At 49.7% G+C, this 26,125-nt stretch overlaps 1 protein-coding gene across 12 annotated transcripts in view; it reads right to left on the bottom strand.

Moving 5' to 3' along the window:
- The window catches only part of PROM1 (prominin 1), a 922,577-nt gene that overhangs the window by 98,299 nt on the left and 798,153 nt on the right, over window positions 1–26,125 (bottom strand). For 8 of the 12 annotated variants that reach the window (XM_069631918.1, XM_069631917.1, XM_069631924.1 and 5 more), the window contains 2 exons: window positions 21,547–21,564; window positions 712–765 (listed from right to left, as the gene is read on the bottom strand). In XM_069631918.1, the coding sequence (XP_069488019.1) occupies window positions 712–765; window positions 21,547–21,564 (72 nt within the window). The remainder of the gene's footprint in view (window positions 1–711; window positions 766–21,546; window positions 21,565–26,125) is intronic. The other 4 variants (XM_069631919.1, XM_069631922.1, XM_069631925.1 and 1 more) reach the window with 1 other exon arrangement.

Genomic DNA, 26,125 nt, shown 5'->3' with positions numbered 1-26,125 from the left:
TTATGCACCCCTCCACTTTATAATCACAAAGTATTTGTTTCTGAGCAAATCCAGTTTGCTCTGCAAATATTTAGGAGAAAGGGGTTTGAATTCGGCTGCCACCAAAACAGTTTTTACACAAGAAATTCATGACTAAGTACACTTTCAAAACTTAGTTTTCTTGAGTGACCATTTTTTCTAGCTATCACCCCACAGAAAGCTAAGTAGGTAGTATGGATAACTGAAAGATAGCATACAAAATGTACAAATGTTGTGCGTGTTCGTATTTACCCAGAACGAGCTGATAGGACAATACCATAAGTGTCTCATTCTAGACATAAGAAGTTTACACTGAAGACAAGGAACCAGGGGAAAATTATGACACCAGAATAAATGCTCTACAAAAGAGATTGTGGGTTACATGTTTGAGTATAACCTGAGTGCTGAAGGTCCCTCTAGGTAAATAAATGTATGCAGCGTTCTGCTATATTTTTTTTAAAGATTTTTGCCCAGAGGACTCTTCCTTCGTTTTTAGAAATATGAAAGCCTATTAGAGTACTAGAACATTCTAATGCGCCTCCTGGTAGAAATCTGGTGCCCTGTAGACTCCTGCTATGAATCCAAGGATACTGAGACAGAGGATGTAGTGGGTTCTCTCCTAGGGCAGTGGGCACACTCCACAGAACAACAACAACCTGAACTTTAGTGCCGAGCAACACGTAAAAAACATACCCCAAGTTCCACTGATGATCTCTGAAGTACTCGAACACTCTGGTTTAAGGTTGTCTGAAAAAGAACAAGAAAAATTCAATGAATATAAGCAATGCAAAACAGCACAAAGTTTACAGAAATGCTGCACAATTGTCTTGTCCCTCAGAAGACAGAAAACCCATCCAGTGCAGAGTTCACTGCTCTTCATTGAGAAAAGCAACGTTAAATAAATATATATACATATAGCTTTTCCCGCACTAAATTTGGCAAGTTATATAGTGATTGGGAGAGTCATAGGTTTCCTGAACTAAAGCAAACTGCCTGAAGATGTATTATGAAAAGACTTAATATAAAGACCAGAATGGTTATTTAACTTCAAATATAGATTCAGGGATTGCTCTTCAATCAGAAGTAGATGTGCAGGGTATCAGAGCTATGGTTTGGATGCTCTAAACTCCATCTGCCATCATTAAACAAGGAGGTATCTCAATCGATTTCACCTAGGCTTATTCTGCCTCTATAACTCATACCTTGATTTTCAGTCTAATGCCCACAATTCTTGACCCACCATCCTGGGAGTTGTGAGTTACTCCTCATTTTGACTCCAAGTTGTCTATCGTGACTAGTTGGAGGAAGCCATGTACCAGCAGACCTACCGCTATACTGTGATAGATGGCTGTGTGCTAGGATGGACCCTTTCTTTCAAGTCGTGCAGGCGTGTGCCCCCTAAATAGCCACGGCCACTCGGGCCATCTGTGCCTTCTGAATATGTTGTGGATTAGTAGGGGCAGGTGGGCTTGTGACATCACTGTGGTGGTGGATTTGTGGGTTCTACTAGTACCTCTCTGTAGATACCCTTCTGCTCACCTCAATGTGTGTATGGCATTGCTGCTGATAGAAAAATAAGTTAGCCAATGGGCAGGTGTGCCGTGACTGAGTCAGCTAATCATGTTCTTGTAAATCTGTCAGAGAGCAGAATCAGGCCCACAGGGCCAAAGGGTAGCTTACGCTATTTGAACAGCAGCACTATTAAGCAGCTGAGTCGAAGTCAACCATTTTTCCAATCAATGGCTACACTGTTTAGGATATGTGTACACAATTAGACTGGCAGCCAAGTGTTAAGGCAGAACTTCATTATAGGGGTTCTACTGTACTATTGTTTGGGACAAGTAGACTTCTTTTCCATTTGGTAAGAGCGTTCCTACTTAAGTCCTCATGCCTATATAACCCCTTTTGAGTATATGGTCGTATAGTAGCACATATTGCTCCCAGAACTGAGGTGCTTTTTAACCTCCTTATTTTGCCCCAGTACTGATTTTATAACCCTACATTGGTTTTGGTGAGGAGGCTGCAGGCAGCTGTAATTTAAGTTTGGCGTCACTAGGGAAGCAGGCGAATTGTACTACATTAGTAGCCCAATGTACCTTTTTGGTAGCCATTGGGTATTAATGTATTTTTGAGTCCGAGTTGCAGGCATTTGGTTTAGGGTCTTTCCTTTGTTAGTAGAACCTACGAAAGAAGCCTTAAATGGCTCTTGTGCAAACATGGCTCACTTTGCGCCCAGTCCTGCACCCTCTATTGAGGTTTGGGCTGGATTAGACTGGTCCCTTGCCCTAGGCAGGCAATACACATAATGTGTGGGTGGACCTGTGTGCGTGGCATTTTCTAGGGCCCGTCTGATTGGCTGCCCCAAAACCTTTGTGAGAGTGCCCTTGTGGAGGGATGACTTTGGCCAGCCAAGAGTAATTTGGCATATACAGGGGAAACGCAGACCCTTCCACAATTCTGCTGGGATTTTGATAGGTTGCTTACCTCCCTTCTGGAGGATTTCCCCTTTAAGTCATGCTGCTGCAATTTTGGGATTAGGTCTGGCCATACTGGCTGGGTCCTGTGCCCATACCCTTCTCTCCAGATTTAGTTTTTGGCTGCTGGACTTCCTTCTTAGGTTGTCCTCGTGCTTTTCACAAGTTGGGTTGGGCATCCCACGCTGAGAGGATGTTTCTCATTATACTGCTGTATTCCTTAATTACCCGCTTAGTTGTGCGTCTTGGGGTAAAAAGCTACTGTCATCCAGAAGGACGGTGGTACACTACTACTGCACCTCTGATGGGAGTCTGGGCCATCCTTGGTTGCCTCCACCATTGTTTATATTGTGGGATGATTGTCTGCTTGCCCCTCAAGATGTTCAGATTCCATCTCCCAGTAGTGTTACCTACTGATGTTTTTGCTCTATGCAGGGTTCCTCTCCTGGATAGGCTGATTTCTTTTCACCCTTTGACCATAGGAGACGTCGTTGATCCTGGTTTCAAGTCAGGATCCTATGGCACAACCTTAAAAAACAGCAGATGTGGGGGGCGTGGCCTGGGGGGGCATGGCTTTGAGCGCCAGCGATGAGGCAGCTCCTTTAATGGCCTCCGCATGGGTCCGCGGTCACAATTGATTTTCCACTGGTTCCTGCTATGCCCGCCGTGAATTTTATCAGCATGCTGCAGCGGATCGTCCCCCGTGCCGATGGCCGCAATCTGGGAGCCGAACGCACCCGGGATCCCTACAAACGCAGTGAGGGATCTTTCCTCCGGCAGCTGGCGCCGCGTCCAAGATGGCGGGTGCTTCATTCTCCCCGCTGGTGCGCGGCGGTCTTTGGGGACGGGATTCCCCCGGCGCACTCTAGAGGTGCAGTGACGGCACCCGCTTCCGCCCGCTAGCTTCATCCCACCCCAGATGGATCACCTGTGCTGCTGGCTCACCCCGCTCCCCCTGAGCTCCGGAGGCACAGAGTGAGTTTTCCGCCTCCCGCGGCCTCCTCTCTGGCCCCGGAGCGTCATTGGAGACTCTTCTGCTCCCGGCCTGCAGTCCGCGGGATCCCAGCCTGCAACCCCCGCTGGGCCCGCCTGCACCGGGCTCCCGTGCCCATCCTGCGAGAGCCTGGGGCGGGATCCACAACTGCTGGCCCCCTCCTGGAGGAGTGGGGCCCCCACGCCTCCTGTCTGCGCCTCGGCCCCCGGCTTTCGGGAGGGACCCTTCCACCATTCGGGTGAGCCCGGCGGCCCCCAGCACCGGGTCCACGGCTGCTGGCCCCCTCCTGGAGGAGGGGCCCCCACGCCGCCCATCTACGCCTCGGCCCCCGGCTCCTGAGAGGCACTCTTGCACCATCCAGTTGGGCCCGGCGGCCCCAGCACCAGATCCACAACTGCTGGCCCCCTCTGGGAGGGGGGGCCCCACGCCATCTACCTTCGCCTCGGCCCCCAGCTCTTGAGAGGGACCCTTCCACCATCCGGGTGAGCCCGGCGGCCCCCAGCACGGGTGGCGATCCCACTTTCTCCTGCATGGAGCGCCCCAGGGATTTTCCTCCTCTGTCCCCCGTTGGCTCCGAGACCTTCCGAGGCTCACAGCATCCCCACAGCCTGCCGGTCCACAGGGACCCATCCTGACCACTTGCTGTGTGGGCCTCTGAGTCTCCCACGGGCTGCCCCTTGTCCGGAGCGTGACACCTTCCTTGGCCTCCTGGGGCGCCCCTGCCCACTCCTCCTCACCGCCTACCGCCTGCACCCTGGGCCCCTGCAGCAGAGGGTGAATCGGAGATCAATAGCCACTCTGCACAGCTGAGCCGCTTCTTACGGCAATCTACACCACCTCCCACTAAGTCCCCTACATCTCCCTGGCCTCCGCCATTCTCAGCCCTTGCCCACCCCCAGGTGCAGCTGAAGGGAGCAGACCTATGGCCTAGACTGCCTGATCTAAGCTACAGGGGGTGCCCTGCGGTCCTACACCCGCCCGGCCTTTTGAATCAAGACCACCAAGGTATCTGATCATTCTTTGGGGATTTAACCGCTAACTACCTGTATTGCCTCCTGGGGCGCCCTGGCCCATCCTACTCCCCTAGCCTTGCTGCCCCCGGAATCCGCAGCTGGTGCCTAGAGTCTCGGTGTGCGATTGCCGGCCCGAGCTCTATACCGATCCTCCACTTTGGGGCCCTGTCCAGAGTTTCAAAAACCACTAAATCTGGTGACATCTCCACCATGCTGCTGGCCCCGGAGAGAGGGAAGAAGTCCGACCCCTCCCTTAAACTCACCCCCCAGAAATCCACTGAAGATAAGGGGTTGCTTGCTACCAAGGAGGACGTCCAGGCTTTTATGTCCGACATCAAGTCGGAATTCAGGTCTTGCATGACTGAACTAACGTCCAGGCTGGAGCAAACGGAACAAGTCAGCAACATCGAAAGTAGGTTGGGGGAGTCGGAGGAGCTGGCTATAGACCACTCTAATGCTCTTACGGAGGTCCAGCACTCTATCCGGACACTAATGGACAGAACCGAAATCCTTGAATTTAAGCAGGAGGATTTGGAGAATCGCTCCCGGCGCAACAACCTCCGTATTCGTGGGGTCCCTTCCACGATCTCCGATAAGGAGCTTCCCGGATACGTAAGCCTCTTTTTTCAATCCCTGCTGCCAGACATGGATGAGACACGGCTCCTGCTTGACCGCACTCACCGACTGCGGCCTCGCCGGGGATTAGACACGGAATCTCCTCCGGACGTCATTACAAGAGTGCACTTCTACACCACTAAGGAAGCCATCTCAGTGATAGGCCGTTCTAAAGATGAACTCTCCTTCCAAGGCTCCCCATTGCAGATTTTTCAGGATCTCTCCCCCTTGACCCTCCAAAAGCGCAGGTCGCTGCGCCCTCTCTCGCTCTTTTTGCGAGACCAACAGATTTGCTACCGCTGGTTGTTCCCCACAGCGTTACAGTTTTCCTATAAGGGCACTCCTCGCACCATTAGCCATCTGGACGACGCAGCAGCCATCCTCCGCCCGGACTCCCCCGGGACTGCAAAACCACATTCCTCAAGCCAGGCAAGTTCTGGTCAAGACGCCGCCTCACCCAAGCCGAAGCGGACCCCGTGGTCGAAAGTGCAACGGAACCGTAAACCCAGATAACGGGGGCTGGCAGCTCCGTAACACATATAACGCAGGAACCACCGAAATACCCAGAAGCTCACCGCGGACCCAATGCGGTCCATACCCTTCTCCAAGGTGGATGTCATCTATTTTACCCCTGTAGAGACTCTCAATTACATTGGATATGTCACCCCGTGACATCCAAGGTGGTTGGGGGAGTCACCGACTAATCAAATTCGGTCCCCCCGGTCGCAGTTTGGCGCTTTCGTTGGAGGCCACTGTTGGAAGTTCTTTTCTCCCGTTGGAGACCATTTCTAAAAACCCTCAGCCACAGGAGACCCCAATGCAGCGAATTCCTCACGGCTATGGCTGACCTAACCCGTCCACAATGCCCACCCCCGCATTACCGGGACTTGTAGCACCAGCCCCCACACTTAAAACTAAAATTCACCACCTTAAACGTCCGAGGCTTGAATTCCCCCCCAAAGAGGAAATCCGTCCTCCAAAGACTGCACAATGAGGGGACATCAATCGCTTTCTTGCAGGAAACGCACCTACTCCCAGCAGACTTCTTTCGCTTACGAAGCAGACTCTATCCCCTTCAATTCCTGGCCTTTAACGGAACCAAGAAGGGAGGCACCGCCATCCTCTTCGCCAAGGACTCACATCCCCAGATCTTGGACTCGCTGAGATGCCCCGAGGGTCGCTTTGTGGCGGTCAAATGCTCTGTCCTCGGCCAACTTTATACCCTCATTTCGGCCTACGCCCCGAATGAGCACCAGGCGGAATTCTACCAGGACTTGGAGGACGCCCTCCTTCCATTCGTGGAGGGGCATGTGGCTGTCGGCAGAGACTTCAATGGGGTCCCGGACCCCATCAGGGACAGATTCTTCTCGGGCCATGCTCCGGTCTCACTGGTCCTGCGGGCGCATGATCCGGACCCTCAGCCCCGCCACCAATGGGCTTTGTACGGCCCTATCTTGGGGAACATGGCAACGAGAGACACAATTGCCAGAACAATTAAAAACTTTTTTGCGGAAAACCCTGTTGAGGACACTTCCCCGGCTAACACCTGGGACGCCATGAAGGCGGTGCTTAGAGGAGAGCTGATCGCCCAAGGCGCCGAGTACCATAAACAGAAGAGGGCTACACGCACCGTTCTGGAAGCCGAAGTCCGTGAGGCCGAAGCCACACAAACGTAAGGGCTGGAAATCTTATAGAGTCCTGCGGATGGCCAGGAAGAGACTCGAGGCGCATTACGCTGATGCTACGGCTAATCTGCTGACCAGAACCAAACAGTGGTATTATGCCCACAATAATAAAGCTAACAAATTATTGGTTGGTGCGTGGCTTGATGGCTACGTGAGAGGACGTTCCTTGGAGGAGCTCCCGATGATCCGATCTTGATCCTGGGAAGAAGTGATGGTTTTCGGCGGACTTTCGAGCCCACGGTGCATCCAAGGGTGCATGAAAGTGGGGGGCACATGGTGAGTGCCCTCCCCACCAGCGAGACTGCATATCCACAGAACTAGACTTCGAAGAAGGTGGCAGTCGCGCAGTGGAAGGGCAGCACCCAAGATGGCCGCCTGTGGACAAAGGGCCATAAATGGTCCGTGGAGCTGAGGAAGACAAAGCTGGCCGGAGCGTGGGCGAACCCAACCAGATAGACGCGTCGCATGCGCCTCTGGCTGGAGGCAAGAACATAAGTGCGAGCCCCCACTGAGGAGGCCCTGGATCGTGGCGGCCCGGCAGAGTGAACCCGAGTTCAGCGGAACCTTGCTGTGAAGGGGCCGGTGAGCGAACCCCGCAAGGCGCTCCGCAGCGCCGAAGATACAGCTGGGCGCGTGGGCCCAACTGATGCAGCAGGATGTCCTCCAAGGTGGTGCGACCCCGGATCAAAGAGCCCACGATGGAGGCCTACGCTAGGTCGCCCTTGGGCGCGGAAGGGGGCAAGAGCAAAGAAGCCCCCGCGGGGGCGACGGACCCACCGGGTACTATCCTGGAGGTGCTGGCAGCAATTGCCGACTTGAAAGTGGCTTGGGAGACGAAGTTGGGCCTGGCCATGAAAGTGCTGCAGGAGGGCCTAGACCTTAAGATCGGAGCGGTCCGAAAAGAGGTGAACCTGTTGCGCCAGGACGTGCGAACGATCGTGGAGCGCACTGGTGAACTGGAGAAGGAGTTGGCCCCGACCACAGAGGCGTGCAATGCACACGTTAAGGAGCTTCATGCCCTCGTGCAACGAGTGGGCAATTTGGAGGACAGAGCAGAGGAGGCAGAGGGGCGCGCCAGGCGCAACAACATTCGCATAGTGGGTGTTCTGGAGGGAATGGAAGGATCGAACCCCACGGATTACGTTGAAACCATGCTCTTGCAGGAGATTACAGGTGGGGAGCTGACCCAGGGGTTTGTGGTCGAAAGGGCACATAGGGCCCTGACCAGGAGACCGGCCCCAGGAGCCCCCCCCCCGGCCGTTGATCACGAAGATCTTGAACTATCATGACCGCGAAAAGATTCTCGAATTTTTCCGGAAAGGAGGTACGATAGGAAGGGGGTCAGCGAAAATAACGGCGTATCCGGATTATACGCTGCTCGTACAGCGGAGCCGAATGAACTTTGGAACGGTGAAAAGGAGGCTTAGAGAAGCAGGCCACCGCTACATGTTGCTCTACCCCGCCAGGTTATAGGTGTTTTATAAGAACAGATCCCTCTTCTTTGAGACACCGACCGAAGCGATGGAGTGGTTGGATATGCAAGGTCGACCCCAGGAATCGGATGCCCAGACAGAAGCGGCTGGAGATAAGTAGCACGTTGCAGAGGGACCCGTGAGGCCATAGTTATGACATTGGGACTGGAATATAGTACGATATTGTGCTTGTGGGGAGGTAGTCATGGTATCTGCCGGCGGGTCCCGTTGAATGCACTTCTCCTAAATAGACGACTGGGAGCTCCTGGGGAGCACCCTCTGCACCCAATATTAGTACACTTAGTTAGGTCACTGTTAGATTGGTGACACCCCGCGGGGTCCTCTTCCTCTGACACGAGACGGGTCCAGGCATGGGTAGGCCTGAGATCCAGGGATGGAGCTGGGCTATTGTTGGGGGTTGGCGGGGAGGGGGGTGGGGGGAGTTGTGTGCAGTGGTGTGAAGTGGGGGAAGGGGGAGGGGGCATTGTTTGTGAATAGAAGGGAGAGAGCCAGGGAACGACCCAACATGGGGAGCATTATGGGAAGGGATGGGATGGAGATAGTCCGACCGGATGGCATCGGGTAATCTCAGAATTGTGACCTGGAATGTACGGGGCCTTAACAGCTAACTGAAACGTAACAAAGTGATGTTGTACTTAAAGAGGATGCCCGCAGACATAGCCCTGCTGTAAGAGACCCACCTCACTAGGGAAAGGCTGGAGGTGGTCAGGAGGAAATGGAAGGGCAATGTTGTGGGGGCGGCGTACTCGGCGTATGCTAGAGGGGTCATTACTTGGGTGGCGCTTCATGTGCCGTTTCAGATGCTTGATTCTACGGTGGACCCGGAGGGTAGAATGGTGGTGGTAACGGGTCTCCTGGAAAACAGAGAAGTGCACATCATAAATTTGTACGCCCCCAATAACGACACAGCGGCTTACTTTAGGACCCTCTACGGTAAACTTGGTCCCCTGGCAGGGGGTACGGTAGTGTGGGGGGGACTTTAACTGTACTGTGGATCCCAGAATGGACAGGTCCGAGGACAGGGCAGGGAAAACGGCACCGGCGGCTAAAGCGCTGGGTGCCTTACTGAAAGACCTAGGCCTAGAGGATGCGTGGAGAAGGCTGCATCCCACGGATAGGCAGTATTCACACTACGCAGCGCCACATGATTTGCACACAAGGTTAGATTTCATGTTTGTAACAGCCGAGATAGTGAGAGACATAGAAGGAGCGGAATACAAGGCCCGAGTACTATCTGACCACTCGCCCTTGGTGGTAGACTGGAGACACCAGCCCCCAAGACCGCGGATCCCTACATGGAGACTCAGGACCGAGGCTCTGCAGGACGAGGGGTTTCGGGAGGGCCTGAGGGATGCCATCGAAGAATACTTTGATATAAACACGGGAAGCGTAAGCTCTGTGGGCACACTGTGGGAAGCGTTTAAGGTGGTGGTGCGCGGGGTAGCCATTTCCCAAGCTAAGGGGCTACAGGGGGGTGTCGAAAGGGAACTCCATGAGGTGGAAAGGGAGCTAGAGGATCTCACGCGTTGCGAGAGTACCGCTCATGATAACAGAACCAAAGTAAAGGAGCTACAGTTGTCCTGCAGCGCACTCTGGGATAGACTATGCAGACTCAATTACAGGAAATATACGGAGAGGATACACGCAGGGGGCGACAAGCCGGGCAGACTGCTGGCCTGGCTGTATAAGAGTGAGACCCCCCGCTCGGTGATTAGTGAGATTAAGGATGAGAGAGGTTGCATATGCAACACCCAGAAAGAGGTAAATGAGGAATTCCTTAAGTTTTACAGACACTTGTATGAGGACACGGGGGAGGATATGTGTCAAGACATACTGGACATATTGGAGGACATAGAGCTGCCCACCTTGGATGATCTAGAACGCACCGAGTTAGACGCACCCGTCACCTCGGATGAGCTGGAGGTAGTGATTCGGAACTTGCCCACTTGCAAGGCGCCTGGTTCGGATGGGCTGCCCAGCGAGTTCTACAAAACATACAAGCAAGAGTTGCTTCAGCCACTGCTTGCCACTTTCAACGAGGCCTATGAGCAGGGAGAACTCCCATTGTCCCTCCGCGAGGCTGTAATCATCCCACTCTTGAAACCAGGCAAGTCGGCCGTGGAGTGCGGGTCTTACAGACCGTTGTCCATGCTTAACCAGGACAGCATAATACTCACGACTGAAGAAGGTGATTAAGAAAATGATACACCCAGATCAGACGGGATATGTTCCAGGCAGGAACATCACCGATAACCACAGGAGGCTACACCATGTCATAGACCAAACTGAGGAAGACACGGGCGAGTTGGCTATAGTGTCGTTAGACGTGTTCAAGGCCTTCGACTCGGTACGATGGCCCTGGCTGAAAGCGGTCCTGAAGGGGTACGGAATGGGACCTGGATACCTCAGATGGGTCCAGTTGTTTTATAGCACCCCGATGGCAAGAGTCAAAACAGGGTCCACAGTCTCAGATTCTTGGCAGCTTTGCAGGGGGACCAGACAGGGATGCCCCTGGTCACCCATGCTATATATACTGGCATTAGAGCCGCTGGCAATATGCCTGCGACAACAATATGGGGAGGTGGGCATAAGCACTGTCAGTGGAGAGCACCTGATATCATTATATGCGGATGATATGCTCCTTTATTTGTGTTATCCAGAAGAAAACCTGCAGTACGTGCTAGAGGTAATAGAACGGTACGCCATCCTCTCGGGCATATCGGTGAACCCTGGAAAGTCTAGTCTATTCCCTTTGGGCAGATATAGGAATGTCCCGGTACAGAGGCTGCCTGTCCTGCCAATACTATGGCAGCCCGTGACATTTAGGTATTTGGGAATAAATATTTACCACAAGGTCGAGGCAGAACACAAGCATAACACGGAAAAGGCGATAGAGGGGATCAAGAATAGCATGGTATTCTGGTCTAGATTGCCCCTGACCATGATGGGGAGGGCGGCCTTGCTCAAGATGGTGGTCCTGCCTAGACTCTTGCACTTTTTTGTAAACGTCTCGTTTTTGATACCTAGGAGCCTATTTGTGAAACTTCATAGCGTGTGTAGGGGTTTCGTGTGGGGCAGCTCTAGGAATAGGGTTGCTCTGTGGAAGCTCCAGAACTCATGCGACAGGGGGAGGAATAGGCCTGCCTAATTTTGAACTCTATTACCTGGCGGGGCAGCTGCAGTACGTGGCCAGGTGGCTTTCAGCTGAAGACTCGGCGGAAGCTAGGCTTCTGCGTGGAGATACAGCCCCATACTTTCTGATGGAAGTGGTGTGGTATGCAGAGACAAACTGGTGGGCAAGGGGCGGCTACTGAGGCTGGGCTGGGAGATCTGGCACAGGACATGGAAGATTGGGGGGGACTCGGAGCCGTACTCTCAGCAGGCCCCATTGGCGGCGCTGTGTGGGAGCGACTCTCAACTACTTGAATCGGTCCGTAGATACTGGGAACAGGTAGGCCTGGCCACCCTTGGGGACATATGGCAGGAAGGGGAGGCAGTGGAATTTCAGAGGTTGCAGGAAGAGATGGGGGTACATGGTGGCCAATATATAACCTACACTAGGCTTGTGAAAAAGACTAGAGAAAGATGGCCTGAGACAGTGCTAGCGGAAGACCCTGACTCCTCCCTGGAAACCATGTATGATGTATCGGAGGGCGGGCACGAAATATCGAGGATATTCAAGCTCCTGCGAGTAAAAGCAGGGAAGGAGCTGCTTCAATTGAGACAAGATTGGGAGGAGGAGGTGGGAGGACCCATGACGGACGGGCAATGGGAACGGGCCCAGAGGTACCACAAAAAGGTGTCCCGAAACGCGAGATTCCAACATCTTCAATTGTACGTTACCCACAGGGCTTATTTAACCCCCGGGAAGATTGCAAAGTTTGGGGAACCAGCTACGCAGCAATGCCCCAGTTGTGGGGAGGTGAATGCGGGACTGCTACACATGTTTTGGGCTTGCCCGGAAGTGCATAGATTTTGGGACGAGATCAAGACGAAACTGGCTAGTGGGGGGGTGGTGCTGGATGTGGAATCGGCCTGGTCATGCATGCTTGGGCTTTTCCATAGACCCCGGCATTCAAAACACATAAGCAAGATGAAGGACCTGGCTTGTGTTTTGGCCAAACGTAGGATTGCCATGGGCTGGAAGGCGGCCCACAGACCTAGGGTGGAGCTATGGTGGACGGACCTCTTGAGGTGGGCGGAAGCTGAATCTGTAGTCTGGTTTGAAGCGGTCACCAGGGGGGGCGAGGAGGAAGTAGGGCCCTTGCTGGCCTGGCAGCAATTGGTGGCCTCTATGGCAAACCCTCACCAGGGTAACAACGGAACAGAGGACGCGGATGATGACTGCCTAAGTACTGTGCTACCCAATGATGCTCCCGTAAATGACATGTGAGACCGGCTCTAGTTTAAGGGGGGGGGGGGAGTTGGGGAGTTCTAAGTTTTAATGAAAATGTGCTGGACTATGATGCTTTCTATGTTTTGAAACAGTTGTAGTGTGTTTGTTTGATTTCAAAATAAAATAAAAATATTAAAAAAAAAAACTATTGGTCAGCAAGCTGGCCAAAGAGAAGAGCAGAAACTTCATCATGGGCCTATGTGACGCACAAGGGAAGCTCCACCATGCGGAAGGTGAAAAACTACGGCTGGCGGTCGCTCACCAGTCAGAAATAATGACAGCCACCCCGCGGGACCCAGTTGAGCAGCACTCATATATTCAGGAGGCATCACTTCCGGTTCCGGTACCAGAGACGAGAGAGGAATTAGAGACGCCTATCACTGATGAAGAAGTGGAGGTCATTAAGAATCTAAAGCCTAGGGCCCCTGGCCCGGACGGGTTCACCACACGTTTTTATAAACTCTTCCGCCCTCAACTGGTGGCTCCTCTGACCCGCCTATTCAACTCGTTTGCTGCCTCCGGTACAGTCACTCCATCGATGCAGGAGTCCATCACGGTGCTGATTCTCAAGCCTGGAAAGGATCCCCAGGAAAATAGCTTGTACAGGCCCATCTCCCCGTTTAACTTGGATGCCAAAATTTACTACAAGGTCCTGGCCAACCGCCTTGCCCCTGTCCTCCCGAACATTATGGACCCGGACCAAATGGGGCTCGTCTTCCACGGATCCACGAAGGACAATATTCACAGGGCTCTGGATTTAATTGAGATCGCCAGCCAGGACTCCCAGCAGCTTGCCCTTATTGTGCTAGACGCCACTAAGGCCTTCGATAAAGTGGACTGGCCCTACCTGTCCCTCGCCCTAGAGGCCTTCAGCTTTGGCCCAAACTTTATCAGGATGTCCTTGGCGAACTACCAAGCCCCAAAGACTCGGCTGAGAGTCAATGGCCACCTGTCGGACCCGATCCCTCTCACGTGCGGATCTCGACAGGGGTGTCCCCTATCCCCTCTGCTCTTTGTTTTGGCCATGGAGCCGCTGGCCCAGCGAGTCCGCCGGAATCCCCTGATCTCTGGCCCGAGGATCGGCACGACCCACCACAAAATTGCTCTCTATGCAGACGATGTGCTGTTGACCATTACAAACATTAAGGACTCCATGAGGGCGGCCCTGGATGAATTCCGGGCCTTCAGGAATGTCTCAGGTTTCGCTATTAATTTCCACTAATCAATAGCACTCGGAGTGGGCCTGCCCCCAGGCGAAAAGGAAGCCCTAGAGAACCACACCCCATTTCAATGGAGCACCCACGCTATCCCATACTTACGGGTCCGGATCCCAGCCGTCCCAATGAAGGTCTACCAGGTCAACTTCCCCCCTCTCTTCGCGGAACTGGAAAAGGATCTGGCCCGCTGGCAGCCACAAGAGATTTCACTAATGGGGCGTATAACGACGACCAAAATGAATCTTCTTCCCCGCTTTCTTTACATGTGCGCTGCCCTTTCAACCGCAATTCCCCTCTCCCCTATGCAGCGACTTCAGAGGAAAAACAGTGGCTTCATATGGAAGGGCAAGAACCCACGGATTCCCCGGAAACCGTTGATGACTAGCACGAGATGGGGGGGCTCGGGGTGCCGGACCTCCGAAAATATTATATTGCAGCGCAGCTGGCCCACTTTCAAGCATGGGACCTCATTTCCGGACGCCCAAAATGGGTAGAGATGGAACTCTACCGCCTCCCTCTCCCTCTCTGCTTTCTCCCGTTCATCCCTACCGCGTTACGTCGCAGCTGGCCAGGGGTGCTAACCGCTACAAAGCAACTGATAAAGGCATGGGAATGGGCCCGCAGACGGGGAGGCATCCCAGGGGGCCTCAGCGCGTCCTCCCCGATCTTCCTCAACCCCGCTTTTGCCCCGGCAGCCCGTCCACGGAACATCAGGAACTGGGTGTCGGGAGGCCTTGAAACTCTGGGACAACTTTTCAAGGGGGATGCCCCCCTCACCTTTGATCGCTGTAAATCATTCTTCCAACTAACGGAGGCAGACAGGTTTACCTATGCTCAATTGAGGCACTGGTGCTCCCATCCCCAGACCCGGGCAGCCGCAACTAGACCCCTGGCCCCGCTGGAGCTCACAATGAAGGACCTGCCAGCCCGGGGTAAGATCTCGGCCCTCTACAGACTGTTGTTGGAAGACCCCCTCCGCATCAGACCCTCTTATGTGGGCCACTGAAAGTCGGACCTGGGTCACGCAATCGAGGGCCACACATGGGTGGATGTCTGGACTAGAACACGCATGGCATCCCCATGTGTTACCAACCGGGAATGTGCCCACAAACCTTTGCTGCCTTGGTATTACCCTCCGTTACGCCTCCACCGCTTTCAGAGCACCTTGAACCCCAATTGCTTGCGCCTCTGTGGCAACCCAGGCTCCTACTTCCACATGTGGTGGTCCTGCCCTAGAGTGAAGGACTTTTGGACCCAGTGTTTGGCCACCATTCGGGACATCACCCAGATCAAAATCCCTTTGATGCCCGAGCAGGTCCTCCTGGGAATCCCATTCCCGGGCTTATACCCAAGAACTGGGAGGAGGGCGCACTGATATCAACTCCTGCTGGCCGCCAAAATCACGGTGGCTCGCACCTGGAAATCTCCGGACGGACCGCTGATGACCCTATGGTGGCTCAAGCTATGGGACATATTAATTGCAGAGAAGGTCACGGCTGCCAAAGTGGGTCTGCTTTACTGATTTTCTGACATTTGGGCCCCGGTCCTGGACTATGACCGGAACTTCCCGGCCCTGACTTACAAACCACGCTTCATCGCTAGAGCCCTTCTTACGAAGGGGGAGGACTCGCCGCCTGTCCATGCCGAATGAGACACGTACCACTGCCTCTGGAAGTTGGGGGTGGGAGATGGGACACTGTTGTCTGATATGCATTGTGAGATGTACCCATTGTTAATGCTCTGTTACCCTGTGCGCTGATTTACAAATAAACAAGTTAAAAAAAAGAAAAAAACAGAAGATGTTTGCACACCTGGTTATTCCGCTGTTCCTGCGTCTTGTGTTTAGGAACTGCAACTGTGAGTACTTACATCTGGGCCCTGAGCTGGTGTGTTAATGTAGATACTTGCTCTCAGGGGTCCACATAGGTCATGGTCATGTGTTGCTGCAGGTCCCTGTCTTTTTGAGGGCTTCTTCTGGCATTCCCTTTGGGGTAGAATTAGACTTTCCAGATTGTAAACTAGAACTGTGACTATGCCTACAAACTGTGTCCCATATATTTCTATGGGGAACCTTTAAAATCACCCAAAACCCTCTAAAAATGTCTTGGAAGTTACATGCTTGTAGTTGGGCATTTTTCTGGGTCCTCGTTAAGTACTTGAAGTTTTAGGCTAAGGCTTTGGAATTTTAGCATCTACCATAAATTCCAGATCGTTTTCTACTTTACACTCTATCAGCAATGTCTTGCTACTCTATGTTACCTGGCTACTTTTGTAACATTGAATTTCTAGGAGTGTATTGAGACCATATGGGTCTGGTGAATTAAGACAAATTTAATTCTAAATTTTGGTGCCTATGCATGAATCCCTTTTTCTCTCTAGGTGCTCTATATGGCTTATGGAGGGCATTTGAATCATTCATTTTTCTATGCATTAGATGTTTGAGTATACTGTGTGCCTCATCAAGAGTGGATGGTATCCCAGTGGTAAGTCCGCCAAGATACTGCCCAATGCAAATGTTGTTACCGCAACTCGGCCCGGTGCTATTAGCGGTAGATCCCAAGTTGTGGTGGGGCGGTAAGTCCCCATCATTTTTGGTTTAATTACAACAGTGCTAATAGTGCTGCGTTAATTGTGCCGAAAATGGGCAGAAGGTCAGCAGAAAATCTGCTGACTTTCTGACAACTCATAGTTGGGCGGAGTGGTAATGCAGAGCAGAGTGTGCTGGTGTGCCGAGTGTTCTGGCGATCTCTCTTGGTGGCTGACAGTCTTTCCATCCTTTCTATTGTTTTTGGAAGGTGCTGCAGTTTAAAACCCCCTACTACTACGTAGAGCGGTGTAGAGTGTGCTGAGTGTTCCAGTGATCTCTCTTGGTGGCTGAATGTCTTTCAATACTTTCTATTGTTTTTGGGAGGAGCTGTAGTTTAAAACCTATCACTACTCCGTGGAGTGGCACAAGTGTTCTGAGTTTTCCGGTGTTCCGGGAGATCGGAGTCCGGAACGTGACCCCCATCTCGGATCCCTCATGGAGGAGCCAGCATTCCTGATCTTCTCAGTGCAAACCTGACAGCAATTCAAGAGTAAGGTAATCGGGAAGGGTGCAAAATTGTTCAAAGACTGCAACGACACTAAGAGGACCAAGTCTGAGTCCTCATTTGTCCGGGTAGGTCAGGCTTTGGAACCCATTTCAGACATTCAAAATAACGCATGTGCTTGGGTGAATGACTCCAGAAGTGGCATTGAATGCAAAGGCCTTACCCAGGCTTTAAAAAGAAAAATTGCACCAAACAAAAAAGAATGTGAGTTTCTGCCTGCAAATTGCTCAACCACGACCAAGCTCAATTTGGAATGTGGTAATGAGATCGATTGCCATGAGGAAGGTGGGAGGAGGCTAACAACCTAGAATTTACTGACGGCAAAAGATTGACACTGGTGGACAATCCTGAAGTGGCGTTGAATGAAGGGAGGAATTCTCCAACACAGGGTTTAGACCCTGTTAAATCCCCAGTGGAGAAGAGACTGAGGCTGCTTGGATAGTTGGATGGCACAAAAATCTGCCGTAGCCAAGAGGAAGTGGTGAACGCGGACTGTTTTTGGGTGAGCTTGCAGGGGCATATATCACCGCAAGTGGTAAAGCCAATAAATGAACCTGACCTACAGCCAGATGCGAACGAGTCATCCACCGCCACTGGTAGGGCGCTGACCTCCCTGAGGGGTGAAAGTCCAGGGTGTGAGGTACTTGCCATCAAAGCAAAAATTAAACCAACTTGTCCAATCCTTGATGTGACGGTAACTCCACTAAAAAGGGATGGTGAAGGGCATGACGTGCCTGGTCGAGATTTGGAATTGGCTCGCTTGGCAGAGGGGCCAGGTGAAATGCCTGACACGTGGCTCTCACCCTGTCCCCCAGCAATACCTATGTTGCTGGTTGCAAAAACGGTGCTATCAATAGAAAAAACACCCCTAAGGACACAATCTTTGAAGGCAGTTCCTAAAGAAATATCCTCCTCTATTTCCTCATTTGAGGATTCGGTTTTCTCTCCACGGTCTTCTAAAGGCCCCATGCTAATCCTAAATTCGACAGCCTTGAATTCTCAATCCAACATGATGGCAGCTTTAACTACTGCACTGTCTACGAGATAATAAATGGAAATGTGATGGACCACTCTCCTCTCCTAGCCTTGATCAATTCAAAACTGATATATATTGAGGACTTCATTAGGTCGCTAAAAGCTAGAGTCGATCAAGACACTGAATGCTCTACGCGGATTCACCAAAACCTTATAACATCACTCAATATGGAAAGAGAGGGGAAAAGAAACGCTAGCTGGACTTTCTACTTGAGCTCTTACAAGTGAAGGCCTCTATCCAAGTACAAAAGGCCAGGAGGCTATCCATGGGCCCGCCAGAAGTGTCACACCTGATGTCTTTGACTAGCAATAAGTCTGTCCAGCATGAAAATAAGATATCGAGGACGGATGAGGCTCTACCGGGAAGCGGAATTGGTGTTGACAAGGAAATCCCAAAAGAGGAGGCTAGCCCTCCAAATGAAATCACAATATAACAGGATCCCAGTGACAGACCGGAGATCAAGGAGGTGATGAATGTCCAAAATAGCCCGACCCATACACGAAAGGAAGGGGCATGCCTAAAGCCTTGAATAATTTTCGAGGTAGCGAGGCAAAGGGGCCATGCTCACGATGCCTTTCCAATCTTCCAGAAGAGGAAAAAACACAAGATGCTGGAAGAAGCTAACATAGTGGAGGCAGCTGACCATACGACAAAAAACATGACAGCAGTCAAGCAAAAACAAAGATGTAACGGCTCCAGGGCGTTTTTAACAAATTTAACTATGCTGCCCATGATTTGAAATGTAAGAACACCAAGAGAGGTCTCCCGAAGAGCCTTAACAAACAGCATGGACCTTAGAGAAAATATTAAAATGGAGGGTCGTCTCTCGTCCCTACCAGAGCTAGAGTACAGCTGCAAAGTGGCTGAGGAAATTGATCTGTCCTTATTTACAGCCCATGACGAGGATTTCCCTGATGAGGGGGACGAGCTGGACTCGAACCCACAGAAAGAGAAACGTTTGGTATTTCGGAGTGAGGGGACAGTAGAGGATCAAACCGAGCCGCATTTCTTAATGCTGGAAGAAAGGAGGCTATTGATCAGCGCAAACGAGAGCTCTGGGCCTACCCCCTTTGCGTGCAGAAAAGATGGGGAGGCAAAGAGAGCTCCAATGAAGGAGAGAAAGATGATGAAACAAGAGTCTATTGTCTTTATGAGATTTGAGAGCTGAGAAAGGAGAGTAGAGCCCTCATAGCACTACAGGGATGTGAAGGTACCCCTCAAACTAAGGCTGCAAAGGCTTATACCCCTCATTGATGGGTTGATTTTGAATAGATCTAATGTGCTGAAGTTGTTCCATCACGTTCCCTCGTTCCACTTCCTCCATCCAGGGGGCATAAGAATTGTGGAATTTACAAACGAGAGAAAGATGGACAGAGTGATTTTGCATCTATCATCGAGAGGGGCAAAAACCTCTCCGTTACAGCTAGTCCATTTACTACAATCATGGGGATTTGATTTAACTGAGCTGCCAACCAAGGAAAGGCCTTTGGAGGCTAGGCCCTGAACACAAACAGAGATGAGAGATAGATATTTAAATGCAAAAAGAGGAAGAAAAGAAAGGGTCAAGTGTGAGAGACTCTTCATAACCCTGGGTAAACACAAGACATGGACAGTGAGAACGAAATCTCAGAAGAGGACGGCCCTATATCCAAATGGGATGGTCCGATAAAAATAACTTTTAAGGGTAGTACTATGGGAAAGCGGACCATAAAACCCTCGCAAACAAAAGGTGAAAAGGGAGAGAGGAGAGATTGGGGGTGGTGTGGAAATATCATGATCGAAAAAGTGCAAACTAACAGCGAGAGAAGGGATGGACCTTAGGCTTCTGGAACACCAGAGGTTTCTCTCACTTGGCAGGTGATCAAGATATAACTTCTGGAAACATGGATATTATTTGTTTACAAGAGACATGGTTAGTAAGGGCTCCAATTTATGATCAGTATAGCGCCTATATTAATCCAGCTAAATGTGGAATGAAAGGGAGGCCCTCTGCTGGTCTCTTGGCCTTGGTAAAAAAAACAGAAGAGGACTTTCAGTGGTGGACTTGCTATGCCCAAACCCATTTATAAAGGCTACATGTGTAAGAGTGGGTGGGACCTCTCCAGCCCGATGGTCATGGTTTCTAACTGTGAACATCTATTGGAATGCAGTGGGGATCGAAACAAATGAGCTCCTGCAGGCATTCATTGATGTCATCAACGAATGCCATAGCCGACATAATGCGGGAGGAGACCTAAATGCACCTTGCTTGTCTAACAAGGGAGTGAGGATTGATGAGGAGGAGAGACAAAAGGGTAGTAGAAACATGAGACCATTGGCATGTCTGGATTTAATAAGAGCTAAAGAGCTGTGTATGCTAAATGGACAATGTGAGGGTGATCGCCAGCCGGGTCTAACCTGGACAAACGGGGTATGCTCCTCCATTTTGGATTATGTATTTGTATCTTCCTCTTTAGACAAAAGAGTAACATCTCTGAGAATGTTTCCAAACAAAATAGCGATCACGTCCTCCTAAAGTTGTCCTTCAAAAGGTGGGGTGTCAAGAGAAGGAATAAAGTATGGCAGCATGCCATAGAAGCAACCGAGTAAGACTCAAGCCATCCTATGTTAGAGCCCTAGATACAGAATGTATTGGTGAGACCAATAAATACGAGGAATCATTTTCTGCTCACAGGGCTTTCACCATTTTATTTCTAAAACAGCTATTTATTGTCACAGACTAGACAGTTCTAAAGGCGATAAGGGATTACTGGCTTTGTTGACAGCTGAAAGCTGAGGATTACTCAGACTTCAAAAAGGGCAGTAGGTGCTCTCCGTTAATAAGAAAAGCCCTTCCATAGAAAGACACCATGGAATGAATGCAAGGAATATTGTTGGGTCTATCAAGCAGATGGACATTATACACTATCTTTGTAATTGAATGAGTGAATAATTCATCTTGGTCAAGCAAGATACTGATTAACAGAGAGAGTGAGAGTGGTCAGTTTGCACCATTTTGAGTATGTGTTTACATGTAGTGTTGTGCTCTATTACTCTGCTGTGTTGAATTTTGTGGAGTATGCTGATATATGCTAGGTGCGTTGTGTGCACACAACAAACGTGATCACATGTTAGAGGCAACAAATACTCACATTCCAAACAATCCCCTTAAATCCCAGTTAACAATGCCCAAGTGTGTGCTGTGTATTTTGAAATTCATTATTTGTAGTTCAGCTGATACTGAGAAACCTTGCCACATATCTTTAATTCTAGTGCATGGTTCATTCAGTGGCTAAGGCTACAGCAATGCTATGCATGATGCACAGGCAATCTAAAACCTGCTCAGAAATGATGAGCACTAACTTTCAGGTGGTCGTGAAGTACAGGGACCACTATCAGCAACCTCCAGTTTAGAATGAGTCTATCCGTCTCCAGCATTCATTAAGAAAATACAAGATGAAATAGGGAAACAAACAGGGTTTATTAGCTAAAACACAGTTCATAAGAATGGCTGTAAGATTTGTTCTTGCTTACCCTTGCTTTAACATATTTCTTGAGCGCAAATATGAAAAGAAAAGGAAGAAAACATTGAGAATATAAAGTGGTTAGTTAGAAAGGAAGCAAGAGGGGACAGATTAAAAATAGAGGAGAGAATACAATCAAACAGATCAAAACCTCTCAGTGAGCTCAACAGTTAACACAATGTGATTGCTACTCACTGAGCTGAAGACATGACTACTGCATTTATCTTGAAATCATTTAAACAAGAATGTGCCCTAGAGTAAGAATATTTATAATAAAAAGTGTTAACAACATGTTTGCATTGAGCGCCGTCCAAGAATCCAGAGAACAAGTATATACATTTATCAAAATCATAATCTTATAAAGAAACATGTATACACCTTTGTTTCATTCACAATAACAGAGACTTATATTATTACTCTTAGGCAAAAAAAAGGTCACACGAACTCCTCATATTCATTTCATCATTATATTCTCCTTAACCTGCGGATATCATTCTTTCCCTGGAGAATTTACTTCCAAAATCTGATAACACGCTATTTTTTTTGTGTTTGAGGATCTGATATATCATCATGTATTCATTTTCCTAAGTCAGACCAAGGTCACGGAAATCTCCTAAGTGGCTTATTCTATAGTTTAGAGGCAGGCCCTTATTGATCACCTTGCTGAGTACTGCAAATACATCCTTCCAATAATCTCCCACCTTTGGAATTTCAGAAGACCATTTAGCCAATCCTGTAGATGTTGATATATAATAGAAACAAACACAAATACAGAATCAGGGATATGTTGGTGTGAGCAGAGCCAGGTGTGCTTCTCAGGACATTAATTTAATTAATATATTTCTCTACCAATGCCTGCATTTTCCCATTTCTGAAGTATTTCTTCAATCCAAAGTAATCCAACCACATAACATGGTTGGTGCGATGTTGAGATGCTTATCTTTCTGATTGCGCTGAAGCAAATAACACACTATCACAGTATTTATATTTATTTTTGGTCATTAATTATGTAAACCCAAGGCTACAAAAAAGAAACAAAAAGCCAATTTGTTTTCCGAAGTGATTGAAAAGGCTTGAGAACCTCCTCACCTTGGGATCCTTTATCTGTCCACACAGTTTAGACCTTGTCCCTCACCAAGTAAGGATTAAATCCTGAATTAAAGTAGCAATGTGGGGTTGTCTTAAATATAGTCATTAAAAGTTTAACAGAAAAAAGGGCGATTTGATATGGCGAGACAATACACAATAAGTACTAATAACATTACAAAGAGATCTGTAATCCTAAGCATCCTCAGTTATGTAATGTGGATGCATTATTGAAGGATAACCACCTTAACTTGGTTAATCCTTTCAGCAATTGTAGGTGGAGTGCATTTTTGTCCTTTTACCTTTGCATTATTCTTCAGCTTCATTCTTTAGCATGTGAATCCATGAAAGATACCAATGCTAGAGACCAGGAGTTAAAGGTAGCAACTTGTTCATTTTCTCCAATATAGGATCTTTCATGGATCCACATGCTTATTGAATATGATTATACAGCAGTAAATATACACAAACAATGGGAGGCGGTGCAGCTCTTTAGCAGGAATTGAACTCACCTCTGGAACACTCATCTCATGCACATAGGTTGTGGAGCACTGTCTGGCCGACACAGGACTCCTCCCTGATATCCCTAACAATGCAGTATCGATTGACCTCTACGTGGCTGCCCACTCAATTCATGGCTAAGCTTTGTGGTCTGTGTTTCAGTCCACCACATACTTTGGCCAACTGAAGATCAAGTTAGTTCATGAATCATATTAGGCTACCCTTGATCCATTACTCAGCTTCATGGTCCATCTTTCAGTCCAGAGTCTACTTTAGCCAACTGAAGATCACTATACTCCATGGATAATACAAGTATTCCCTCAACCCATAGGTCAACTTCGTGGTCCAGGTTTCCGTACAGCGCCTTTGTTGGCCAGTTAAGGAGCACTTGATCTGTGGCTCAACTTTTTGTGGACTGTATTTCAGTTCACAACCTATTTTGGCCAACTGAAGACTAGCATAGCCAAAGGCGTCACTCAGCCTTATTGTACATCTTCCAGTGAGCATTGTACTTTGGCCAGCTAAAGACCACTCCATCGATGGCTCAGCTTTGTGGTCCGTCTTACCATCCACCACCTGCTTTAGCCATTTGGAGACCAGAATAGTGTATGGATCGTAGTATAAGCCATGGTTCTGGACGAGTGCGCTCTTGGACTTCCTGGCAGGGGCCTGTTGGCCAGTTGATGGCAGTGTGAGATGCAACCGGAGAGACATCTGGAAATGTAAGATTTATCTAGCCTTGCCCTCGAGGTCCGAATGCAACAAAGAGCTGTGATCACTTCTGGAATTCTTTTGTGCAAGTTACATAAAACTTAATGGCATTACCGACATCGAGCGAGTGCAAGGCTTGCTCCGCTGGAGTAGAGGGAGAGCATAAAAACACGGGTAGCAGCAGCGGTTCATCTGGGTAAAAATCTGACGGGACGTTTAGCATGAATGAACGGTTCGTTCGCAGAATGACCTTGGACTGGTGAAAAGTCAGGCATGACAGCTTGTAGGATAATGCTTGCAGTTCCCCTACTCCCCTGGATGAAGTAATGGTGACTAGAAATGCTGTCTTCCAGGAGAGGAATTTAAGTGGAGCACAATGTATAGGCTCAAATGGAGGGCTCATTAATTTGGAGAGGACCACATTTAGTTCCCAAGCTGGAGCCGGGGTTCGTACAGGGGAGGGATGCTCGGAACAGTCCCTTGAGGAACTCTTGTATTAGTCTTTGTGACCACAGAGTAGGCTGGTCTGTTGTGCTTATGTAGTGGGTAATGGCTGCAAAATGCCCTTTGATGGACGAGTGCTCCAGACTTGCCTTAGCTAGGGGCAGGAGGTATGGAAAGATTTCAGCAGCATGGATTTGGAGTCAGTTCTGCTGCTGGGATGCACACCAAATTGTAAAATGCTTCCATTTGTGCATCTATCAGTTCACAACATTGGTTCTGATTCTGACGGAGACTCTCCACCATCGCCAGGCTGTCGAATCAGAAATTGCGTGTATGCATTCCACATATTCCTGTCGTTACACCGACCACGGGTCAGTGACCCCCACCCACTCTCCTTATCGTTTCAGTACAAGATGTACTTTTCGTGTGCTTGGGCACCATCTTAGTATAACCTAGCAGACCCAGTAGTGGATCTGGGTCAATTGTCTGGCCAGTGATGCCACTGATTGTATTGAACACCTGGTCCCAGAAGTGTTGCACAGCCAAGCAATTCCAAGCTAAATGGAGAAAGTCTGCTCGCTCCATGTTACATTTTGTACATTTCCCTGAAGTGTCCGGGAAGTACTCCTTAAGTTTAGCCGGTGTGTGGTGAAACTGATATAAGTATTTAAAACGTATTATTTTAAACCTTGCGTTGATGGCTCACTTTCCAGTACCTTTGCAGCAGTATTCCCACATTTCCTCCGATATCTCCCTTCCTAGAGCTTTCTCCCATTTCTTCTGTGGTGAGGGCCCGTCCCCTCCTCTTGATTTTATGCACATGGAGTATGGACTCGATACCACCCTTTGGCCATGGGGTCCCCGCAGCAGTCTATCAATATTTGGGATACTGGACGTTGTTCAGGGAAAGCAGCAAGCACCCGGCACAGACTTACCCTCAGTCTGTAGTACAAAAATATATCTGATAGTTACCCTCCCTCCCGCAGTCCTTTTAAATATCCCCTCAGGAAAAGATCCCCAAAATGCGTTAGACCCAGCCTCATCAGATTGACAAAACCCTTCTCCCATGTGAGGGAATCCCTGGGATGTGTAATATGGGGACTCTGGGGGAGTAGAGGACCTCCTGCCGCATCTTATGGTCTATGCGAGTCTAAGCCTTGCATGTGACTTCCACCATGTTCCTTGCACAGTGTATTCTTCTCAGTGCAGTGAGGACGACCGACCGCAGCAGGGCCGGAACGCTAGGGCCCTCTCTATCTCCACATGCCTTCTATCCCTCTGTGTGTCATACGAATACTGAAGAAACCCAGGTTGCGCCACTTTATAGTAGCTCTCAAATTCAGACAATGCCAATCATCCCTACTGTATAGGCGCGACAAGCTTGTCCCAGGATACCCTAAGTTGCTTACCCGCCCATATAAACTGAGAGATTGCTGATTTCAGGGTGTTAAAGTAGTCACCCAGTACTACTATCGGGGCATTCAAAAAGAAAGAGAAACCTAGGGAGTAGTGTCATCTTGATGACGGATATCTTTCCATATTGATTAAGGGGCAGGTTTATCCATTTTGACATGGATTCCTGTTCGAGGAATCTCATGTAGTTGGTATCGAAAACCACCTTATTATCCCCAGCTATGTTGATCCCCAAGTATCGGGTTTGGACCATCTGCCACTGGAATCCCCACTCATCCCGATATTGCTCCCCCGTTTCCGTTAATGGGAAGAGCACTGATTTAGAAGCATTTACCTTTAGCCCAGAGAGCTCCCCAAAGTGCAGAACGTCTCTCATGATTGGATCAAGGTTAACCCTGGGGTTCCTAATAAACAACACCATGTCATCCGCGTAT

The sequence above is a fragment of the Ambystoma mexicanum genome, chromosome 6q (genome assembly GCF_040938575.1).
Source record: "Ambystoma mexicanum isolate Mex_15411 chromosome 6q, UKY_AmexF1_1, whole genome shotgun sequence".
Taxonomy (NCBI): Eukaryota; Metazoa; Chordata; class Amphibia; order Caudata; family Ambystomatidae; genus Ambystoma; species Ambystoma mexicanum.
This window is presented reverse-complemented; position numbering and strand designations above follow the sequence as displayed.